Source organism: Octopus bimaculoides, chromosome 20 (genome assembly GCF_046866305.1).
Source record: "Octopus bimaculoides isolate indiv1 chromosome 20, ASM4686630v1, whole genome shotgun sequence".
NCBI lineage: Eukaryota > Metazoa > Mollusca > Cephalopoda > Octopoda > Octopodidae > Octopus > Octopus bimaculoides.
In genome coordinates, this window is record NC_142947.1 from 28,641,133 (window position 1) to 28,664,238 (window position 23,106).

A 23,106-nucleotide genomic window follows, 5' to 3' on the forward strand; every position below is an offset into this window, starting at 1 on the left:
GTGGATGATATAGATATATGTATACATGCAATTTTATGTACATATGTTGGTTGCGATGCCTGACCCAAAAGCCTTGTCTAGTTTCCTAACTAAATCCCGCTTTGTTTTCTTACATTCTACTGCTAGAGCCTTACTAAATCTAATCGATTCTGCTCTAATTGCCCTCTTGAGAGCAAACCACCAGTTGTTATTGATGATTGCCCCTGTCAATGCCTGCTTAACTAATAAACTAATCCGGTCTCTATAGGCTTTGCCCATCGTTAACGAACGTTTAGCTTCCAGTAACCAGGACCCTGTCTATGGAACCTATCTAAGTCGACTATACAGATCATGAATTTGTGGTCCATGTAGCCGACTATGTGGAATTGTGGACATCCTATCCTGTCCTTATCCGCTGGCCTACAGAAAACTCTAAGTGCGATCTAGATGACCCGATGTAATTAGTCCAAGTCCACATTGGCACATTCGGGTTGTCTAGTTGATACCTGTCAGACAGCTGAAAGTGTCTGAAGAGGTTAGCAAGGCTCTTGCACCCCGCTCTCCTATCAAATTCTCCCGCGCCCACCTGATCAAAATGTTCATTTAAGACAGCATTTCAATCCCCAACTAGCACTAAAGTGCAGGACGTGCCCAAGAAAACCTCCAGATGCTTGAAATAATCCTGTTGGAGCATAGGCAGCCAGCAGTCTGAAGGTACCACCATCACTACCATCCACACCACCTTACCCTCTGGATCCAGGAAGACTGTCTTTATTTTCAAATCCAGGCCTTTCTGAAGTAACACTGCAGTACCACTACTGCCCGCTTCCAGCTGACACGGAGATAGAAAAATCTCGTATCAGCAGAAAGGGCAGCAAGTTCCCGTGGGTCAGAGAGCCTGGTTTCACTAATGGCTGCTACATCCACACTGTAAGACCTCAGGTCGTTCAACAGGTGACCTTGTTTCCAAGGCGACCTGAGATCTTTCACATTTATACTACCGATTCTGAGCACAACCATGTTTCAAAAAAAAGTATTTATACAGGAAAAAAAGCTCTACTTACCGCTGTTGTCTGGTGGCTTCCTTGTGCTTCTGTGTGGGTATTTCCACCAGATTTCTAAAAAGGCTTATGGAGAAACTTCTCCCTAGTGACCCAACATTGTCTGGAAGTTTGTTTTTTATTTTGTCATAGTTCTCATTTGCAATTTTCAGTGTGAGTATGTGTGCTGGTGGTGTGTTGTGTGTGGGTATTACAAAATCTGAAATTTTCATGTCTGTATTGTTTTTCAAGTATGTCACTAGGTATTCATTTTTTGTGTTTATTGTTATAACGTTGGTATTGGTGGTGGTGGTGTCTGTGTGTGTGTTGGTGTGTGCAGTGGTAGTGGTGGAGAAGGTGTTGCTAAGTGTTGTGAGTGCATGTTGTTGTTGTTGTTGTTTGGTAGCTCTACTTTCTCGTGCCTCCCCAGTTTGTCAGTTGTTTCTCTATACTTCTTTTTTCTTTTCTTTTTCGGTGGCACTATGTACTACTCCCCTTTCTCACTATCAGTACTCGCACTCTCTGAGCTGATTTGGTCAGGAAAGGGGATGTCTTTGGGGTCTGTTTCAGTATTTTTTGAAATGTAGTTTTATCTGTAGTTGTTGGTGTTATCTCTGCTGAAATTGGTGTTGTTATTGTTGGTGGTGGTGAGGGTATCATTGTCTTCTTTTGGTATCATTGTTCTTGGTGTTGGTGTTGGTCTGGTGATGATTGGAGGTGGTGTCGCTTTTGGTGGTGGTGGTGGTGTTGGTGGTGGTGGTGTTGGTGGTGGTGGTGGTGGTGTTGGTGGTGGTGGTGGTGGTGTTGGTGGTGCAGAAGCTTTTGGGTTTTGCTTCTGCTGCATCTCCTGTTGGTGTTGTTGTTGTTACTACTGCTGCTGATGCAACTTCATTTTCTTCTCTGCCTCCATTCTTTCCTTATAAATTGGGCAATCTACTTTTATATGTTTTTTGCTGCTGCAGCGGTAGCACTTTGGTCTTTGCCCCTCTACAGCAATGTGTAGTCATGTTCCATACCTAACTCTATAAATTTGCCAGATAGCAAATTTATAGAGTCGGGTATGGAATTCGTGGTTTGTTGGTTGATCTGAGCGAGAAGCTCCATCCACATACCCGACCAGTTTTGGCTGTGCAATTTATGCACTTCCAAAATAGTGGAAGTGTCTTCTATGTCGTAGAGGACAGCTGCCACTAGCCAGCATATGTTGAGTTCGGGCGGCACTTGCTCAATTTTTATTTTGTTACGCACCAACCAAGGTATGTCAGCATGAGTAGCAAATCCTCTGTTTTGAGAGGTGTTGTAGATTGTTCTTTGGCAATTTCTTCTGTTGGGAAGCGAACTTCTACTGTTCCAAACTGCTTCCCTTTGGTCACAAAAGATTTTTTGCCTCAGATGGGCTTCAGTGCTATCTCCAACTGTTGTGGAGATGCACCTTCCATCTTTTTGTGTTTTACATTGAAAATCTTATAAATTATCATTCTTCTGTTTGTTTCTTGTATTATTTGTTGTAGAGTGTTAAGGAAGACATTGTTTCCATCCTTCCTTAACAACTCCTTTGCGGTTTTTATTTCATCCATTGCAACAGTGATTTCCTCCAAGCTTTGCTTTGTTGCGGAGGCGAAACCATTACAATGGCTTCTGTTGTTGGTCTTGGAGGTGTCGCTGGTGTTGGGTTCTTTGTTGACTGTGTTGTTTCTCTCTTCCTCCTTCTCTGGTGTACATGCAATTGTGGTGGTGAGAGCCGAGAAATGCAGATCCGAAAGGCGGTTGAAGGAACAACCTTCATTTTCATCAGTAGTGCTGCACGAGGTGGAACGCTGTTTCACTTTTTCTTCTTTGCTTTTAAGGTGCGAATTGGGTGGAGTGTATGGACATTTGACGTTTGACTTGTCTTGTCGTCCATTGGCAAAATTTACAAGTTTCAAAGCAAAATTTCAAAGTTTCAAACGAAAATTTCGCCCCTAAAAGGGGAAAATTCCACCTAACTGACTAGCTCCACAAGAACCTAGTCAGCTTGGCTACACAAATATACAAAAATATCAATGGGTTTAACAAATTTTCCAATAAAATTGGCCAACAACTTATGGAGCTTCTGGAGACATGTCTGTCCACTTTCAAAACAACAACAACAACAACAATGACAACACCACCACCACCACCAACAACAACAACAACAACAACAATAATAATAAGTTAGTCCAGTTATTGAATGAAATTGTGAGAGATCCTACAAAAACACAGACAAGTATAAAATTTTAACATCCATCCTTGTGGAGAAAACAAATTTATAGAACAGAACAATATTTTCCCCACTGAACAAAAAGGGTGCCAATGAGGCTCATATGGATGCAAAGACCAACTCTTAATCGATCACATGCTCCTTGAGAATTGTAATAACAAACGCAGAAATCTCAGTTCTGTATGGATTGATTATAAAAAGGCCTTTGACAGCATACCACATTCATGGATCTTGAAATCGCTGGATGTCTTTAAAATTTCCCCAGTGATTTCAAACTTCCTGAAACACACACAACGTCAGTGTCGAATACAAATCTCCAATTATACCACTCTAATGGAGTACTGACCACAAAAAATATTAATATCAACTGCAGCATTTTCCAAGGTGACTCACTTTACCTTTAATTTTTTGCATAGCCCTAATAACCCTTACAAGTGAACTTAATAGAACAGAGTATGGATATAAAATTGGTGACAAGAAAATAAGTCATCTATTTTATATCAATGGCTTAAAACCCTATGGTAAAGACAATAATGAGCCTGAAGGACTACTATGTACTGTGAAAGCATTCAGTGAAGACATCAAGATGGAATTTGGTCTTGATAAATGTGCCAAGGCCACTTTCCAGAAAGGGAAATTGAAGACCTCACATTCAATGGTGTTGGATATTGATACCGTCATAAAAGAATTCAAGCAGGAACAAACTTACAAATACCTCGGAATAATGAGGGCTCTGGCATTTTGCATGCAAGCATGAAAGAGATCAGGAAGGAATATTACAGGAGAGTTCAAGCAATCCTAAAATCTGAGTTAAAAGCACATAATAAGGTGTTAGCTGTAAATTCCCTAGCAGTTCTGGTTGTTATATACAGTTTCAATGTGCTGAACTGGAATATGAGCAAAATAAGGAAGATTGACAGGAAAATCTGTAAGCTGCTGGCTTGCAATAAGATGCACCACCCAAAGGCAGATGCGGATTGTCTTTACCTACCCAGAGCTCAAGAAGGTTGAGGCTTGATCTAATTTGAAATCTCTTGCAAAACCACCACAATTGGACTGGCAAAATATCTTGAAACATCTAACAACTGGCTGCTAAAGCTCATTGAAAACCATGAAAGTCATGTAACAAGCTTCATTCTGTTATGAAGAAGATCAAAAAATTTTCAAGTGAGTTTATGCATAATGCCTAGGTTGAACAGCATGATGGAAGTGTAGTGACTGTAGTTGCAAAGAAGGTGAAATCAATGGCAAAGCAAAATGCATTTGAACAATTGGCTGACAGGTGGGAACAAAAAACCTCTGCATGGTAAATATGTTGCCCATAGCAAACAAGCTGATGTAAACCAGAAGCACACCCATCAGTGGCTATGGAGCTCAGGGCTAAAGGCAGAGTGAAGGCTTTATCTTGGCTGCTCAAGATTAGAGCTTATTGACTCAGAACTATCAAGCCAATGTGATGAAAAATGGTGTAGACTCAAAGTGCTGATATTGCAATGATGGGATTGAAACAGTAGACCATCTAATCTCTGGGTGTAAGGTTTTAGCACCTGTAGAGTGCAAATCATGACATGACAGAGTTGGCGAATATCTACATTGGATAATGTATCAGCATAAAAAAAATTCAAAACTGCTGACAAATGATACAAAGCACCACCAGGAGGCCGTAACTGAGGGAGAAAATGTAACAATTCATTGAGACTTCCCAGTTGGTACAGATTGGATCATCAAAGTAAATAAACCAGATACTGTTGTGAATGACCAAAACAATTAAGTTTGTTTATTGATTGACATGGGCATACCTTGTGACCATAATATCTCAGCAAAAGAATTTGATAAGCTCAGAAAATATAAAGATTTGTCAATCGAAATCAAAAAGATGTGGCATCTCAAGACGGTTACAATACCAGTGATTGCAGGAGCACTTGGAATGATCAAAAAAGGAAATGAAAATTATTTAAGAATGATCCCTGGCTTACCATCCATGCAGGAAGTGGAAAAGATTGTCTTAACTGATATGTCACACTTACTGAGAAGAGCATTGTCACTGAGAATTTTGTTTCCCTTTCCCCCTTTATTTTCTTTGTTTATTTTTTATTTTTTCCTTTTTCTCTCTGTGTATTTCTTCCCCTTTTTCTCTATCACATGACTTTGTAAATGAACAATCTGGTGTGTTTATTTTAATGGCCTACCAATGTATACAGTGTGTTTCTCTGCCCTAGGTGTCAGGAAGACACTCAGCAAGAAATGGAAACAGAATTGAAAGATGATAATGATAATAATAATAATAATAATAATAATAATAATAATAATGAAGATGATTTCAAATTTTGCCACAAGAGCAGCAATTTTGGGGTCAATTACATCGAGCCCAGTGTTCAATGGTACTTATTTTATCAATCCCAAAAGGATGAAAGGTAAAGTCGACCTTGGCAAAATTTGAACTCAGAATGTAGCAATGGGTGAAATACCACTAAACATTTCATCCAGCGTGCTAACAATTTTGTAAGCTCACCGTCTTAAATAATAATAATGATGATGATGATGATGATGATAATAATAATAATAATAATAATAATAATAATAATAATAATAATAATAATAATAATAATAGTAATTATGATAATAATAATAATTATAATAATAACAATCATAATAATCCTTTCTACTGGAGACACAAGGAAGGTAGTTGATTACATTGACCCCAGTTTTTCCCAGGTACTTAATTTATCAACATCGAAGGATGAAAGGCAAAGTCAACCTCAGCAGAATTTGAACTCAGAATGTAATGATGGGCGAAATACTGCTTAGCACTTCATCTGGTGTACTAACAATTCTGCCAGCTCACCACCTTAATAATAATGATGATGATGATGATGATGATGATGATGATGATGATGATGATGATGATGATGGTGGTGATGATGATGATGATGATGGTGATGATGATGATGATGGTGATGGTGATGGTGATGATGATGACGATGATGACGATGATGATGATGATGATAACAATAAGAAGAAGAAGAAGAAGAAGAAAAAGAAGAAGAAATTCAAAAATAATATATTACTCAAATGCATAAACACACCTGTTATTGCAAAAACACAACTGAATTCAGAAATTCAAAAGTTCAACGACGTGAATATCAGTATGTGTGTGTGTGTGTGTGTGTGTGTGTGTGTGTGTGTGTGTGTGTGTGTGTGTGTATGTGTATATACATACATACATATATATATATATATATATATATATATATATATATTTAAGTTCTATATTTAAGTGATGAGGAATTACACTGGTCAACAGCCAATTTTCATCAGAGATATTATATCGTGTTTTATATGTAGCTTTGTCCGCAGATTTCAAAAATGTAATCGGTTTCCTTCGATCAGGCACAGTTTTTCTGATGAGATAAGAGAGGTATATAACTCCCATCAGCAGTATCGCTACACGTAAACGTCTTATACAGGTAAATTCTGACTTCTGTTTTATAACTATTTGTATTCCTTTTGTAATTTTATGTTTTCATAATCTTTTCTTTTCATAAATTTTACTTTCTGTTTAAGGTGCCAAGTCATCATCATCATCAAATTCTACTCAGGATGTCAAGGCATTGCAAGAACAGACCTCATATATTTTGTCATGTCTGTGTTTGTTCTGAGAGCATGTTCCAGCTGAATGGCACTTATTCATTGATTCATCTAAGGGAAGCCTCAAAGCAGTACTACTACACAACAGCAATAAGAAACCATCCATTCCCATAGGACATTCAGTGCACATGAAGGAGTGTTATGAAAACATGCAAGTACTTGTCAATGCCATAAAGTATACAAACTACAGCTGGAAAATATGTGGAGACTTGAAGGTGATTGGAATGCTGATGGGAATGCAATCTGGGCTCATGAAATATTGTTGCTTTTTATGCCTATGGGACAGTCGTGCAACTAACAAACACTATGTGCAATCAGAGTAGCCTTTGCAAAAATCATGAGCCAAGAGTTTCTAGCGTCCAGAATAAGTCACTTTTAAACCCAGAAAATGTTCTCCTTCCCCCGCTTCACATAAAGCTTGACCTCAAGAAACAATTCATGAAGACACTTGTCCGGAAAAGCTCAAAAGGTTTTGAATATGTGAAGGCCAAATTTCCAAAACTGAAGGAGGGCGTATTCATAGACCCGCAGATAAAAGAACTCTTGAAGGACAACCACTTCCTCACAGCATTGGATGAGATTGAGCTTAAAGCCTGGGAATCCTTCAAATGGTTCTGTGAAAATTTTCTAGGCAACAAGAGATCTCTAGAGTTTAGAAATGGAGGGAAATGTCTTCTAGACTCCTACGCTGCAATGGGTTGTCGGATGTCACCAAAAGTCCATTTCCTTGATTCACATCTGGACTTTTTTGCAGAGAACCTTGGAGCAGTGTCTGATAAGTAAGGGGAACGCTTTCATCAAGATATTGCATCGATAGAACAATGATAACAAGGATTTTGGAATGCAAGAATTTTAGCTGACTACTGTTGAATGTTATACAGGAATGAACCTGAGACAAAACACCATAGAAAGTCCAAATCCCAAAGATTTTAAGTTGTTATGCATTCGAGTGTATTCTAACTTATTTGTACACAATAATTTTAATTTTGTACAATAAAAAACCATGAAATTATCGTATCTTGTATTCATTAGGAGAAGTTTCAGGTGTGGAAGCAAGGACTAGAATCGAAGGGCCTTAGAGTTAACTTAGCTAAAACCAAAGTTCTAATAAGTAGGAAGGTAGACAAAACACAAACCCCTTCAGGTAGATGGCCCTGCTCAATATGTAGAAAAGGTGTAGGTAGAAAATCTATAAGATGTACCCAGTGCAAGCTATGGACACATAAGAGGTGCAGCAATATCAAAGGCAGGTTAACTAGGAAGTTAGTTTTTGTATGTGGCAGATGTTCAGGTGCAATAAACACTGAAAATGTGCAGAAAACAACTTCTGTCATATTCCAGGGAGAAAAACTGGATGTAGTTGATAGCTTCCGATATCTGGGTGACCAAGTTAGTAGTGGGGGAGGGTGCGCTGAAAATGTAGCTGCTAGAATAAGAATAGCCTGGGCAAAGTTCAGAGAGCTCTTACCTCTGCTGGTGACAAAGGGCCTCTCGCTCAGAGTAAAAGGCAGACTGTATGACGCATGTGTATGAACAGCCATGCTACATGGCAGTGAAACATGGGCTGTGACTGCTGAGGACATGCGTAAGCTTGCAAGGAATGAAGCCAGTATGCTCCGATGGATGAGTAATGTCAGTGTGCATACCTGGCAGGGTGTAAGTATCTTGAGAGAAAAGTTGAACCTAAGAAGCATCAGTTGTGGTGGGCAAGAGAGACGATTGCGCTGGTATGGACATGTGGCAAGAATGGATGAGGATAGCTGTGTGAAAAAGTGCCACACCCAAGCGGTTGAGGGAACCCGTGGAAGAGGCAGGCCCAAGAAGACCTGGGGTGAGGTGGTGAAGCACAACCTCCAAACATTAGGCCTCACCGAGGCAATGACTTCTGACCGAGACCTTTGGAAATATGCTGTGCGTGAGAAGACCCGGCAAGCCAAGTGAGACCAAAATCCAAGGCCTCTACCAGGGATGTAGCCAGCCCACTTATGCGTAACATTCCTTCTTTGGACACTAAACTCCGCTTGCGAAGACCTGTTGAGGCAAGTGAAATCGAAATCAAACTAAATTTATAGACTGGCACCCATGCCAATGTCTTCATTGAACACTAAACTTGGCTTGTGAAGACCTGTTGGGGCAAGCAAAAGCGAAATCGTGATGGCACCTGTACCAGTAAATCACTAAGAGCACCGTCCGAACGTGATTGTTGCCAGAGCACCAGCTATCTAGCTTTCGTGCCGGTGGCATGTTACCAACGTCGCCTTCCTGGCACTTGTGCCAGTGGCACATGAAAAGATATTCGAGCGAGTTCGTTGCCAGTACCACTGAACTGGCCCTTGTGCAGGTGGCACGTAAAATACACCATGTTGCCAGTACCTCCTGACTGGCCTTCGTGCCGGTGGCACGTAAAAGCACCCACTACACTCTTGGAGTGGTTGGCGTTAGGAAGGGCATCTAGCTGTAGAAACTCTGCCAAATCAGATTGGAGCCTAGTGTAGCCATCTGGTTTCACCAGTCCTCAGTCAAATCGTCCAACCCATGTTAGCATGGAAAGCGGACGTTAAACGGTGATGATGATGCTTTACGTATCCTATAAGTTAAAACACCAGGTATTATTAACATGAAAATGTGACCTGATAGAGGAAATCGGACTTCAGATTCGTAATCAGCATCAAAAATTAACCCAGAAAAGTCAATCAGCAACTCTGATGATTAAAAAAAGTTTCATTTTGTTGACCAGTGTAATCCATTTTTAGAGCACCGATATAACATAGTTTTCCTGTACCATTTATGAGATACTAGCTGGGCAATATTTACAATAGAATGTCTTATATAAATTTTTGTTTATTCCATGTCAGACTATGCCTTCCCCGACAGATAGGCCTCTTGATCAGGACAAATTCATGCAATATTTCACAAAAAACATCGTTGAGGATTTTTTTTCCTTTTTAAATTATTTACATGTATGTTCAACCATTTTGAATGAGTTTATTCATTAAAACTTATTAAAACTTCAGAAGTTCTTACAACTCTGGTTGTCATAATGCTTTGCTTTCATTTGTTTAATAAAAATTCCTCCTCGTAATGATTTTGCTTTCATTTTGTGATAGACTGCTATCATGCAGAAAATACCAGTTTCCAAATCCTGTTTCTGATTAGGTAAAATTGATTAGACTTTAAACCTCAGTAACATTTTTCTGCAATTTTTCAGGAACAAATAAATAACAAAATCAGATTTAACAAGGAAAATTATTTCAATATACTAAATTTGAAAATTTTGATCTAATTTTAAAATTTCGCAATATGTGACAATGAGGAAGACCCTACAAAAGTAGAAAGACAGACAGTTATAGGACGTCACGCACACACACACACACACACACACACACACACAAACACACACACACACACACAAACACACACACATTTACAAATGTACACACAAGTAATCATGAGTTTAAAATGGTGTATAGTAGACATATGTATGTATGTATTTATGTACGTACATATATGTGTATGTATGTATATATATGTATGCATGTGTGTGTGTCTCTGTGTGTGTGTCTGTGTGTGTGTGTGTGTGTGAGCGTTTCTTTACGATGGACAGTAGAAAAGCAACCTACCCTCTCTCCTTAAAGCTATGTATTCCTCACGCCCACCTTTTTTTCCCTTACTCAGTGTATTAAAAGTTACTTACGTGTATGTGTGTGTGTGTGTGTGTGTGTGTATGCATGTATCTATGTATTTACGAAAGTATGTATGCAGCACCACTTGTATATCTCTGAATGACAGCTGTATTATCGTCATCATCCCACTGCTACTCCATATCTGTCACTTACAAAATGCTGTTCTCCCCTTCCCTGATATCAGCCACACTCACTATGCCTCCACATTTCCCTCACACTAACACTCTTGCACTCTTCTCATTTTATCAAATTATAGCCCAACCCCACCTAGCGGTGGTGGCCATTATAAATTTTTATTGAAGTCCAATTAGCCTATAAGTGAACTGAATGTTAGTTTAACATGCATGCAAATTTTCGTCAAGATTGATTCACTGGTGTAGGGAGCAAGATAGTAACAGACAGATCGACAGACAGAAATATAAGACGTTACCCAGCAATATGAACAACAGTACATTTTTCAAAATATGGTTATGGATTTTTTAGCAAGATTTCTCATCTATTAAAAAACTAATTAAGCAGTTTAGTATAACCAATTCTGATAGCAAAGCTGCGGGCTGGAACCAAATAAATAAATATAATAAAAGCTAAAATAATGCATGGAAGTTTCTAAATACTGCATTGTAGAAAATTAAGAGTAGTAATTTAGTTTAGCGCTGTCAAGAGAGGACATGAGTATGATTTTATATGAGAAAAGTAATGGTTAAAGATTCTTCAGGAATGTTAAAAAATGAAATTTAGTCAATGTGATTTTCTTCTTCCTTTTTCTGTATTAAAGTCATGTCACAACCACAGCAGAAGATCATCTCAAACGTTTAATCCAGTAGGCATATCCAGTAGGTGAAAACTGTACCCAAATTTAGGGTGTGTCCAGTAACTCTATGAGCAGTTATCTTATTTGTCCAAGACATGGCAACTTTTTGGTGTCAAATATACAGATTTTCTTACGAGAATGTGCTCAAAATAGCTGGAAAAGAAAGGTTACTTTTAAAAAATCATGTGAATAAAAAATTATTATTTTCTTCCTAATTTTTCACAACACACATTTATATATATATTATATTTACAGAGAAAATAATCAAAGTAACAAACATCCTACACACACACACACACACACACACACACAGTGTTTTGAGATTGGCCTTCAAAACTTCATCCCATGTCTTCCTGGATCTACCTCTTCCACAACTTCCCTCAACTTTAAGCAATTGGCATTTCTTTATGCAGCTGCCCTTATCCACCTGCATCAAGATCAAACCAGTACAGCCTCCTCTCTTGCACACTGCATATAAATCCTCTTATGCCTGACTTTGCCCTCAGTTATCCAGTACTCTGTCACATATGCACACTGACATCACACATCCAGCAGAAAATACCAGCTTCATTCCTCTCCAGCCTTTGCATGTCCTCTCCATTCAGGGCCCGCATTAACTGCATTACAGTTTGTACACATGCATCATGCAATCTTCCCTTTACTCAGAGAGTGAGACCTTTGGTTGCTGATAGAGGTAAAAACTCTCTGAACTTCCTCCAACCTATTCATATTCTAGTAATTACACTTTCTGTATGACCTCCTCCACTGCTAATTGGGTCACCTAGGTAACAAAAAGTATCTACAGCTTCCAGGGAGCCACCAGGATATTTAAGGAAATCAGTTTCTCATGTATTTGTTGTCTTTATGGCTCCTGTACATCTTCTACATACAAACACTACTTTCTCTGTTAATCTTTCACTGCACCTCTTGTGTGTCCATTGCTTGCACTAGATACACCAAATAGAATTTCTGTCTACACCATTCCTACATATTGAGCAGGGTCATTTACCTGATGGGTGAAAGGTTGTGTCTTTTTACTTGCTTACTAGGATCTTGGTCTTTGCTAAGTTTGCTTTAAGATCCTTAGATTCCAGGTTCTGTTTCCACACCTGGAATTTCTTTTCTAATTCTGCTATGAGGGCAAGATCATCAACATACAAGAGTTCCAGTTTTAAATTCCTCTGTTATGGCCTGGAGGACAATGACAAATAGGAAGGGGGTTTAGGACTGACCCCTGGTGGACACCTACCTGTACACTAAATTTATCAATGTACCCATGGCCAACTCTTATCTTACTGACAGCATCCCTGTACATGGACTGTATTGCTTTTGGTAGCAATTTGTCTATCCCTAGCTTCCTCAGGGATCATCATATCCCAGAGTACAAATACCAAGTACAACAGCTTGTTCTTATTAAATACTTCTATTGCAATTACCTGACTATGAAAATAGCATCAGTGGTACTTCTTTCCGAGACAAGCTGAACTGCATTTTGTCTAATTTAATTCTGTTCCTAATTAATTGGTCTATAACTCTCTCTGCAACTTTCATCACCCGGTCCAGCAATTTGATGCCTCTATAGTTACTTCTATCTAAGGAATCTCCCTTGCCCTTGTAGCAGCTGATTATGATGCTGATTATGATCAGTCACTAGGGATTACACCTTCCTGAATAACATGATTAACTTTACTGGTCACTAGACTGTATCCAATTCTACCAAACATCTTGAGTATCTTGACAGTGACACCTGATGGGTCAGGGGCCTTCCTTGTTTTCATATCTTTAATTGCCTTATCTGTCATGCTACTGTCAACTAGGATAGCTGGTACCTCTGATGGGTTCACATGAGGAAGACTCCCTTTCTCTCATTCATTCTCCACATTTAATAGTCTTTCATAGTAGTTCTTCCATGCCTCTTTCTTTTCAGGATCATTAAGAGCAAGCATACCATTATCTGTCCATATGTACAACATCTTGATTCTCTCTAACACACTGTTTGGCAATCCAGAACACCTCAAATCTCTGATTGTCATGCTGTAAGACATTGGCAAACCTCTTCCTTTCCACTTCTGCCCTAGCAAGACATACCTGACACTTAGTTTCTTTTTTAGCTATCTGATATGGTTCTTTGCTACCCCCACTCTTCCAGTTTTGTCTCTTTTCTTTTATAGTTCTATCTACCTTCCTGTTCCACCACCACGTCACACTCGGTATGGTAGAAGCTTTGCTTCAACCACAGATTGGGTCACTCTTGAGTACTATTGGTAAGCTCAACAAAAAAGTACTCCAGTGTGAGATAAATATCATTTAATAAACACAGGATTTAAATGAGAGCTATTATAAGTTTCATGCTTGGATAATTGGATAGGCATGTGTGCTATTCTGCAATCGTTCAGGCTTAAAATAAACATGTTTGCTCTCACAGAAAAATTGAGAAAGAATGAAAAGAAAAGGGAAAAAAATGAGAAAAGGAAGATAAGAGTTGAGCTCCTTTGGTCCATTAGAAAGGGAATTAACAATGATTGGTGGGGTTAATCTGATGCGGAAAGGCTTTAATTTTTGTAAATCTCTGTGTTAAATCTGAAGAGGGTGGTCTTCTCTCCAGTTTGATAGCATTTGTGAAAATTTATGATCTCTACTTCAGTAAGTCAGCAGAGTTCTTAATTTGAACAGGATATGCAGGCTATACAAAGCCTGCACCGCCTTGTAATGTATAATGTAGCTCGCTCTATGAAGCTCAACTCAATGGCTTGCAGGGTATTTTTTTGGCATTCAGATCTCGGATATGGCCACATAGCTGAGTGGTTTTCTTCTTGTTCATGTGTTGGAAAGGAAACTAGTGGTTGGCATCTCTTGTTTTTGAAGTCATTTTCACATACGTAACCATGCATGCCTGGTCAAGTGGGTAAGTAATCGGGTTACTGAAGTTACATTTTGGAGAGGGTGCCTGGTGTGACTTACATGCAATAATGTATCTGTGTTGAGGCAGCAGCTATAAAAAACTTTCACAGAACATCTATCAAAGATTTTCTTGTAACCTTTTGCAATCAGGGAAATGCTTATCCATCAAAGCTAGGAATTTTTTACCTATGTTAATCTTAACATTTGAAGAGGAAAGGTGGGTGGTGATCCATACAATCTTCCTCGGTTTATTTTTAGGCTTCATTCTTTTCATGGTTGAAGTGTAAGTTATCTTCCCTTTGACACAACTGTTTTCCAGGGCATTAGTATTGTAGGGGTCTGCCTTGTAAAATATTTCTTTAGAAGGAGAGAGATTAGATATCTTATTACTAATATTGGCTACAAGGTTTTTAAAGGTGATAGTTGGGGTGGTGACAAAACTGTTGATGTATATATGTAAACTTTTCCTAAGGTTTATGGTTAAGCTTGTAAGAATTAAAGTTTCAGTCCAAGGAAGCATCTAAGAAATCAGCTTTGTGGTTACCTTGTTTACTGTGATTTTGAGACCTAATTTGCAAAAGGTAGATACGAAATTTTTCTTAAATGTATCTGTGGTATGGCCATCACAGCTATGGGATATACCTAATCCATCATCACAGTATTGACCAATATCATGAGAGAGAACTTAGGTCTTAGATATCTAATATAAAGAAACCTACTAAATCATACATTTCAGCAATATCAAATGAACCCATTGATGCATCAGACAATTCTTCTAGATCAGATTCTTTTTACCCATGCTGAACCTTTACTAAAGAGGAGGGTTTTTACTGAAAAAGCTGTTCTAAAAATACAGGGAATTGTTGATGTAATAATATGTGCAGTAATATCCATCAAACTAGTAGAAAATATTAACATGTAAGGATGATACATTAATATGATCCAGGTGGATCATTTTCATGTCAAAATACATTTTCCCTGTGGAAAGTTCTGGATGTGAACTTTCTTTTCATATAGTTATGATCAAAATCCAACACTTACATATCATGCCTGATATTTCCATCCATTCACAAAGTGTGTCCAGTCTTTTTTTTTTGTGTGTGTGTGTGGGGGGGGGTTTGACTGTAGAACAGAGGCCTTTACTCTTGTTCAATTCACTGGAGCACTATAACTCAATTTGTGTTGAAAATTATAGTCATGAAGAAAACTTTTTTTTGCTTTATGTTGATATTGATGGAGATAGGTCAGATAATTGTTATGAAATATAAAAGTGAGAATTTTATCATTAATTTTCTCTTAGAAAAGAACATATTTTCTTTAAGATTTTTATATCATAAGAAAAAAATTATTTGTAAATTCAGTATTCATTGCCGAATCTGGCTACAGTATGGTGAAAAAGCGCAAAGTCAGTAAAGAGGGCGGTATACTGACACTATTTGTCAAACTGATGTATTCTCAAATGGTGAGAGATCAAACGGAATACAAATCCAAGTTTTTGATTATCGAGTTTGAGCCAGAATTTCAAGAAATGGATGAACTAATTACTAAATAAACATATTTCTACAAAAAAATGCTTTAAATTGATCTACATAAGCATGGAATTATCGTACTAAGAATGTTGTTTATTCCCTTTCACTGTTTTAACAATGTGTGGAGATGACATCTGAATTTTATCACGGAGAATTTTACCTCGTGGATATACATGTAAGTTTTGTTTTTTTGTCGAGAAATATTGGTCAAATTTTGCCAATAAATATTATATTGGGCAATGAATATTATTTTGTAGATTATTAAAGTCAAATGTGATGGGTTTTTTTCTAATTTTGAATGCAGTCTGACAATTTGTGGTAGAATTTACATATTTGTTTTGGGGTTTTTCTCTCTTATTAATGGGTTTGCTGTAAAATTTTAATGTCTATAATTTGTGCTTTTAAAACTAAAGCAAAGAACTAGTTTTGAGATTTTTTTGTTTTTTTAATCTAGGTATACATGCAATACTTAGAAAGGTACGAAGTGGTCGTGGAATGTCCTAGAAACAACAGCTAAATTTCCCTTAAAACACAACTTCATATTTGAAAATATTTTCCATTTTTTTTTTTTAACCAAAAAGGCTCCTCCCATCTTTTTTAAGTGCACAGGGCAAATCAAAAAAATATTGGGTGGAGGGTGGGGGTGGAAAAAATCATAAATTTTCAAAAAATTTTTCATAAAAAAGCATCCCCCCATCATTTCCAAGTCCATGGAAAAATCACTGTCAAAACAGAAAATTCAATTTATGTATGCACCCTAATCTGAAGCCATTTGTAGCCATTTTTTTTATTGTCCTTTAAAATTTTATTGAAATCGTATCATGTCTCAAAATCTTTATACCTACTACAAATGTGCCAAAACTCAAGTCCTTATTGCTTGTACTTTTCTGAGAACACTGCAAAATTGACTGCTTGTTACACATAACAAAATAGGCTTTACATAGATATTTTAGAAATTGCCAAAAAAAAAGTTTCCTTTCCAAGAACCTGAAAAAAAAATAGGTAACTGCTATACCATGGTCACAATTAATTTGTGTAATTTAAAGATGATTATCACCTCAGTTTCAAAGGTATGACATCCCAAATATGGCTAATTATTCATTTAGGCCAACTAGACAAGATTTCAGCCAATCTGCTGGTCATTCAAATTGTTATATTTTCTAAGATATTCATCCAAATTTAACAAATGAAGTGGGTGGAGTTCTTCACGTACGATGTTGACTTTCCTGCTAATGGATTCATCATATCCACAAGGAAGTGGCTCAGTGGATGACATGCTGAACCTCTACAGCTCACTAAAGGTCTTAATGGAATACTATCCTATAGTGAGCTGTAGAGGTTCAGCATGTCATCCACTGAGCCACTTCCTTGTGGATATAATCAGTCCATTAGCAGAAAAGTCAACATCATTTGTGAAGAATTCCACCCACTTCACAAAATTGATCAAGGATACCCCCATTGAATCCAACCAGATAGTGAGTCTAGATGTGATAAGTCTGTTCACCAAAATCCCAACTGGTGAAGCACTATCAGTGATTCAATAGAAACTGGTGACAAACACCAATCTAAAAGAATGCACTAGTATACCAAAAAGAAACTTGATGGAAATGTTGACCCTCTGTGTAGAAACTATCTACTTCAGTATGGACACTCATATATATCAACAAGAAGAGGGTTCAGCTATGGGTTCACCATTATCTCAATAACAGCCAACATATACAAGCAATACTTTGAGAATTTGGCTTTAGGATCAACACCACTAAAACCAACCCTATGGCTGCGATATGTTGATGACACCTTTATACTCTGGCCCCACCAGGAAGATGTCCAAGTGCTGTTAGATCATGTGAACTCAATAAAGCCATTCATACAGTTCACAATGGAAAAGGAAAAAGACAATCAGCTAGCATTCCTGAATGTTATAATAACACACACCAAGCATAGATTCAGGACATCAGTATACCGCAAGCCAACCTTCACCAGACGATACCTCAACTTCAATTTCCACCATCCATACAGTGTAAAGAGAGGGATTGCTCAGTGCCTAAAACATCAAACAAAGAATATAAGTAGCGATCGTGATACCTACCATGAAGAAATGATCAAGCTCAGTAACAATCTATTATGCAACAACTACCCCAAAAACATACTATCCACTCCAATTATGAAGAAAAGAGAGGATGAAACCAATAAACTGTCCACAGTCTGTCTACCCTATGTGAAAGGCCTCTCCGAAAAGATACAAAAGATATGTGGCCCATATGACATCAGGACAGTATTCAAGAGTAATACAACACTTTGCAAATATCTTCTTCGAGTAAAACTACCAATAGAAGAGAATATGACCAAAGACTGCGTGTACTCCATCCCATGCAGTTGTGGTAGGTTATACAAAGGTGAAACATGTTGCCCCCTCAAAATAAAGGTAGCGGAACATCACAAAGCTGTGACACAAGGAGATATTGATAAATTAGATATAGCTGATCATGTATGGAAAAATGGAGACCACCTCTCTCTGTGGGACGAAGTTAAAATAATAGACAGAAGACACCACAGGAACATACGAAAACTTAAAGAAGCAGCACATATGCTAGGACACAATAACCTCCTAAGCAGACTGAGTGCAGATATGAATAGCATATGGGAACCGATATTAAGGAAGGATAGAAAAATATTAGATTTATAAGCCCTAAAATTCACTCCATAATTGCCCACAGGCATATGGCATAGTGATTAAGAGTGCAGGCTACTAACCCCCAAATTCTGAGTTCAATTCTAGGCAACAACAACAACAACAACTATTGATTTTTATCAAAAGAATACATATATGTCTATAGAGTATATCTGTGTGCATGTATGTGTATATCTGCATGCATACATATGTAAGTATATTTCTGTAGATGTATATTTCTCACTGTATTTGTATCCATATACACATGTGTGCTGACATGCAAGTATTTGTGTATATGTATGTGATTAATGAAAGTGTTTAATGATATGACATCAAATTAAACAGTTTAATTTTATTACCAAAACTGGATGAAATCAAATCTTTTTCTGTTACCTTTTTTTTCATTTTTTGTTTTCAAAGATTGATAGTTGAAGAGATGTTTGTGGTCCTTTAAATTTACATATTTTCAGGAGGCAGTACATCTACAATTTTAGCTTTTGTTTCTATAAAGGTTGTCACACTCTTAAATACTGCTTTCAGCAGGTGTTTTAAGTTCTGTTTGATATTTCTGTAGTTCTTAACTGTAGGGCAATATGCTTACAATGTTCACACCATAAGAAGCCCTTGTGATAGAATTGTGTCAGAAAGCTTCTCACCATGGTATAGATCTGTACCAGCAGAGTTGTATCCTCCTCCTCCTCCACCACCACCACCACCACCACCACCTCCCCCTCCTCCTCCTCCACCACCGCCACCGCCGCCGCCGCCGCCGCCGCCGCCGCCGCCACCACCACCTCCACCACCACCAACAACAACAACAACAACAACGCAAAGTCTAGAAGTAGTTATAAAAGAAGCATGAAATAACTTGCAAAATAGTAACATCTTGGAATTGGTTCAGTAAAGAGATTAGAAAATGTAATTGTAGATGCGGAGGCGTTAATAGTTTTATCTTAACAGTCAATCAGTAGAAGAGTCAAATCTGTTAGTACAGAAACACACCCGGAATGACCCCAAGAAAGCAAAACACATGACAGAGAGTTGTACTAAATACTACAAAGCAACCAACTCGATTTATCTTTGTATCAAATATCGCCGTTTATTAGATAATTCTTTCTTTCCATGATATGAACGCCGCCGCCGACGACGACGAAAAATACCTTAGGAATGAGAACCCAGGCTAGAAATTTCTCCAAGACACCTGATGAAGGCTGGAAGGGTAATATCAGCTGAAACGTGTTAACAAACAAGATGAGGACAAATATCTGTCAAATGTAAATAATCTAAATAATGTAAATGTTAGATATGGTCAGTTTTTAATGTGTAAACAATATCAAGTATGTCACATACATCTTCTGTCAATTAGCACTTCTATTAGGAGTAAGACAGTGACTTGAGCTTTGAGTTCAAATGTCCTATGTTATTGTTGATGAATATACTTAATGAATCTCTTTAACAATATAGGTTATAAAGCAGCCTACAACTAGACATTTTCAATTTGAATGCTAAAAGTTTAAAGTATGGCATTATATTAATTGAATGAAATAAAAAAAATGAAATAACAAATAAAAAGATAATTAAAATTTAATGAAATACAGTTATCTTACATCAGAAACTAATACAACAGACTCATCAATAAATCCTGTAAAACCTTCCTTCTGCAAACTATTTATTTATCATGAATTTTTATTCAAAATCTCTGTTTAAAATGCTTTTTCATTGCAATCATATTCTTAATCTTGGTCCTCATTCTTCATAAAACAATTATATACATTCCATTGTCCTGTTATGCAGTTAAGGTAAAAACTTATGATCAATAGAATTCTGTCACTGACTTTCAATGTTTTATCCTTTTGTTCTTTTTTTCTTTTTTAGATATAATATATGTAGACTACATTATCCAATTAAGATGATAGTGAGTGACTTGAAAATTTGGTTTATATTTATAGTAGACTGAATGATCATTTATAGGCTGTCTGCTATTTACAGGGTCTGCCATAAGAAACTATATATTTTCTTTTGCTTGTAACCTTGTTGATACTTATTCAATTTTTCTATTTCATATGTCATTTGAAAACTGAAATCTTATATTTTTATTTCTTTTTTTTTTCCCCTATTTCAGATATACTGTTATATCGATTGTATCCACCCGATTAACAAAAGAACAAAAGATTGCGGTTTTGAAATGATTCTGCACAATGTAACCTGGCTATGTTACAGAAGCTGGTTTTGCCGTTATTACAAGAGCAGGATGGAGCAGAGGGTCTGTACTTTCAGCAGGATGGGGCACTAGCCCATTATGCTACGCTTGTGCAAGACTGGCTGGACACCAACCTGCCCTGTCGATGGATTGGCAGGCGAGGACCGCTTGAGTGGCCGTCTCATTCGCCGGATTTGACCCCACCCAACTTTTTCCTGTGGGGCGTTCTCAAAGAGAATCTACTCAACAAAGCCCCGCAACATTGCTGAACTTAAGGAACAAATTCGAGCTGCCATTGCAGCTGTGCGCCAAAGTATGCCACTCCGTCCCTGAAAGATTAGCAAAGTGCATTGAGCTCCACGGAGAGCACACAGAGCTTTAATAAACATCACGTTTTATGTTGCAACAAACTTTAGTGTACCCTGTGTTACTTTCTGTATTGTAGTAGCTTATTTCTTCTATGTTACATTTATCATGTTGAAATAAAAATATATAGTTACTTTTGGCGGACCCTGTATATAATGTAGAACATATTCCGGTATTGTATATTTAATTGCAACTGTTGTTGTTATGTGTCATCTAGTTTTAATTAAATAGATTATCCAATGTCTCCTCTTTCAAAGAATTTTGAGTGAGATATGAAGAAAATATGGCTGCTTAGCAAGTTTTGAATTGGTGGGGAAAATTTGATTACAGATTAACAGATGTAAATTAGCTAATCTTTATTAGGGGAATAATACTATGGTTCCTCATGTCAAATTAAATTATTTCTCTGTTTAACATTCCAAAGATGGATGACATTCCTCACCATTATAGTTCACAGTATCAATAGAGCGCTTCATTTTCTGAACTATAGACCTGTTAACAAATTTCAGAATATCATTACAAGTACATGAAATGTTAAGAAATGCATAAATACATACACTCACACACATGATATATGATATATGTGTATGTATGTATGTATGTATGTATGTATGTGTATAACAACAACAACAACAACAACAATAATAATAATAATAATAATAATAATAATAATAATAAATGCCCTGATGCAGTACCAGGCAGTGGCTCTCTTCTGATCTTAACTGATTGGAAGTGTTTTCATGTACATTGTTTTGTCTTAAAATGGGCTACAGCAAATATTTTGCTCAATACCACAGATTTCCTTGTCAGTTGTTTGACTTTCACTAGTTGAGCATATCCCTTAGTGGCTGACGACATGTGCATCCCTGATCATGAGCAGAAGAAGTGGGGGAACATCATAGCTATGTGCTGAGAGGAAGTCTTTGGGGTTTGAATAATTCACCTTTGGAAACATGAGTGTTCATCATCCTTAAACAGGAGTTCTTGAGCAGGATAGGTCACTCAACCTGAGGAAAACTCTAACTGGGTCCCACCTGCAACGTCATGCACTGTTTATCTTGATATAAGATCACCATGTTGTACACATATGGTTGTGATGCATGTGCCTCACATACCCTTATCAGACGGGTGCTTATGATTAGTTTATTGGGTTTCGTATATTTATACCCCAGTGTCACTTTGATGGCATGTGCTGCTCTTTCACTCAATAATAATAATAATAATAATAATAATAATAATAATGGGTAGTCATGATGGGTATATTGGGTTTCATATATTTGTACCCCAGTGTCACTTTGATAGCATGTGCTACTCTCTCACTCAATAATAATAATAATAATAATAATAATAATTTAAATGTGGGAAAGGACTTGATCCTTGCTTTTCAAACTGTATATTACTACATAGGTGCAACATTGTACTACTTCAAGGCTCAACATCAGAATCATTTACTTGAGTTTAGAACTTATATAAGTAAGGCTAACTAGACATCACTATCCAAGTTAATTTGGAGTCTTAAACAGCAACATAAAGACTTTTAGAAATAATACATTTCTAAATCTCTCAGAGAGATTTATGCAGTAGTGATACAATGAAGTAGTTGTATGCTGTCAACTTAATGTGACAGTCCCCTGAAGGGAATAATACTGCTGTTGGTTAGACCTAGGAAGCTGCAAATTTGAAATCAGTGAATGATGACGAGCAAAGACTCAGAAACATGTCTCTGGATGCAGACTTAGCTGGGTGGAGGTGCTTGTCTCCCCCTTGTAAACATAAGGACACAGGAAATGTGTCAAGGCCGACAGGAAGCGGTGCAGCTTCCTAGGTCTAACCAACAGCAGTATTATTCCCTTCATGGGACTGTCACATTAAGTTGACAGCATACAACTACTTCATCGTATCACTACTGCATAAATCTCTCTGAGAGATTTAGAAATGTATTATTTCTAAATTTGAAATCAGTGAATGTATTTCACTAGAATTATTATATGTTTACAACAGCTTGACGGGCATCTTCGACTAGTAAGTCATGCTACTCC

At 37.4% G+C, this 23,106-nt stretch overlaps 2 protein-coding genes across 16 annotated transcripts in view; one reads left to right on the forward strand and one right to left on the reverse strand.

The window, feature by feature from the left end:
* Positions 1 to 20,794, forward strand: part of LOC149131658 (uncharacterized) — an 88,170-nt gene extending 67,376 nt beyond the window's left edge. The window contains exon 3 of the mRNA XM_089338669.1: positions 20,624 to 20,794. Within this exon, the coding sequence (XP_089194795.1) occupies positions 20,624 to 20,794 (171 nt within the window). The remainder of the gene's footprint in view (positions 1 to 20,623) is intronic.
* The window catches only part of LOC106867275 (F-box and leucine-rich repeat protein 13), a 148,531-nt gene continuing 145,492 nt past the window's right edge, over positions 20,068 to 23,106 (reverse strand). For all 15 annotated transcript variants that reach the window (XM_089338276.1, XM_089338279.1, XM_089338275.1 and 12 more), the window contains one exon: positions 20,068 to 21,559. In XM_089338276.1, coding sequence (XP_089194402.1) covers positions 21,478 to 21,559 — 82 coding nt within the window. In that variant the 3' untranslated portion in view covers positions 20,068 to 21,477. The remainder of the gene's footprint in view (positions 21,560 to 23,106) is intronic.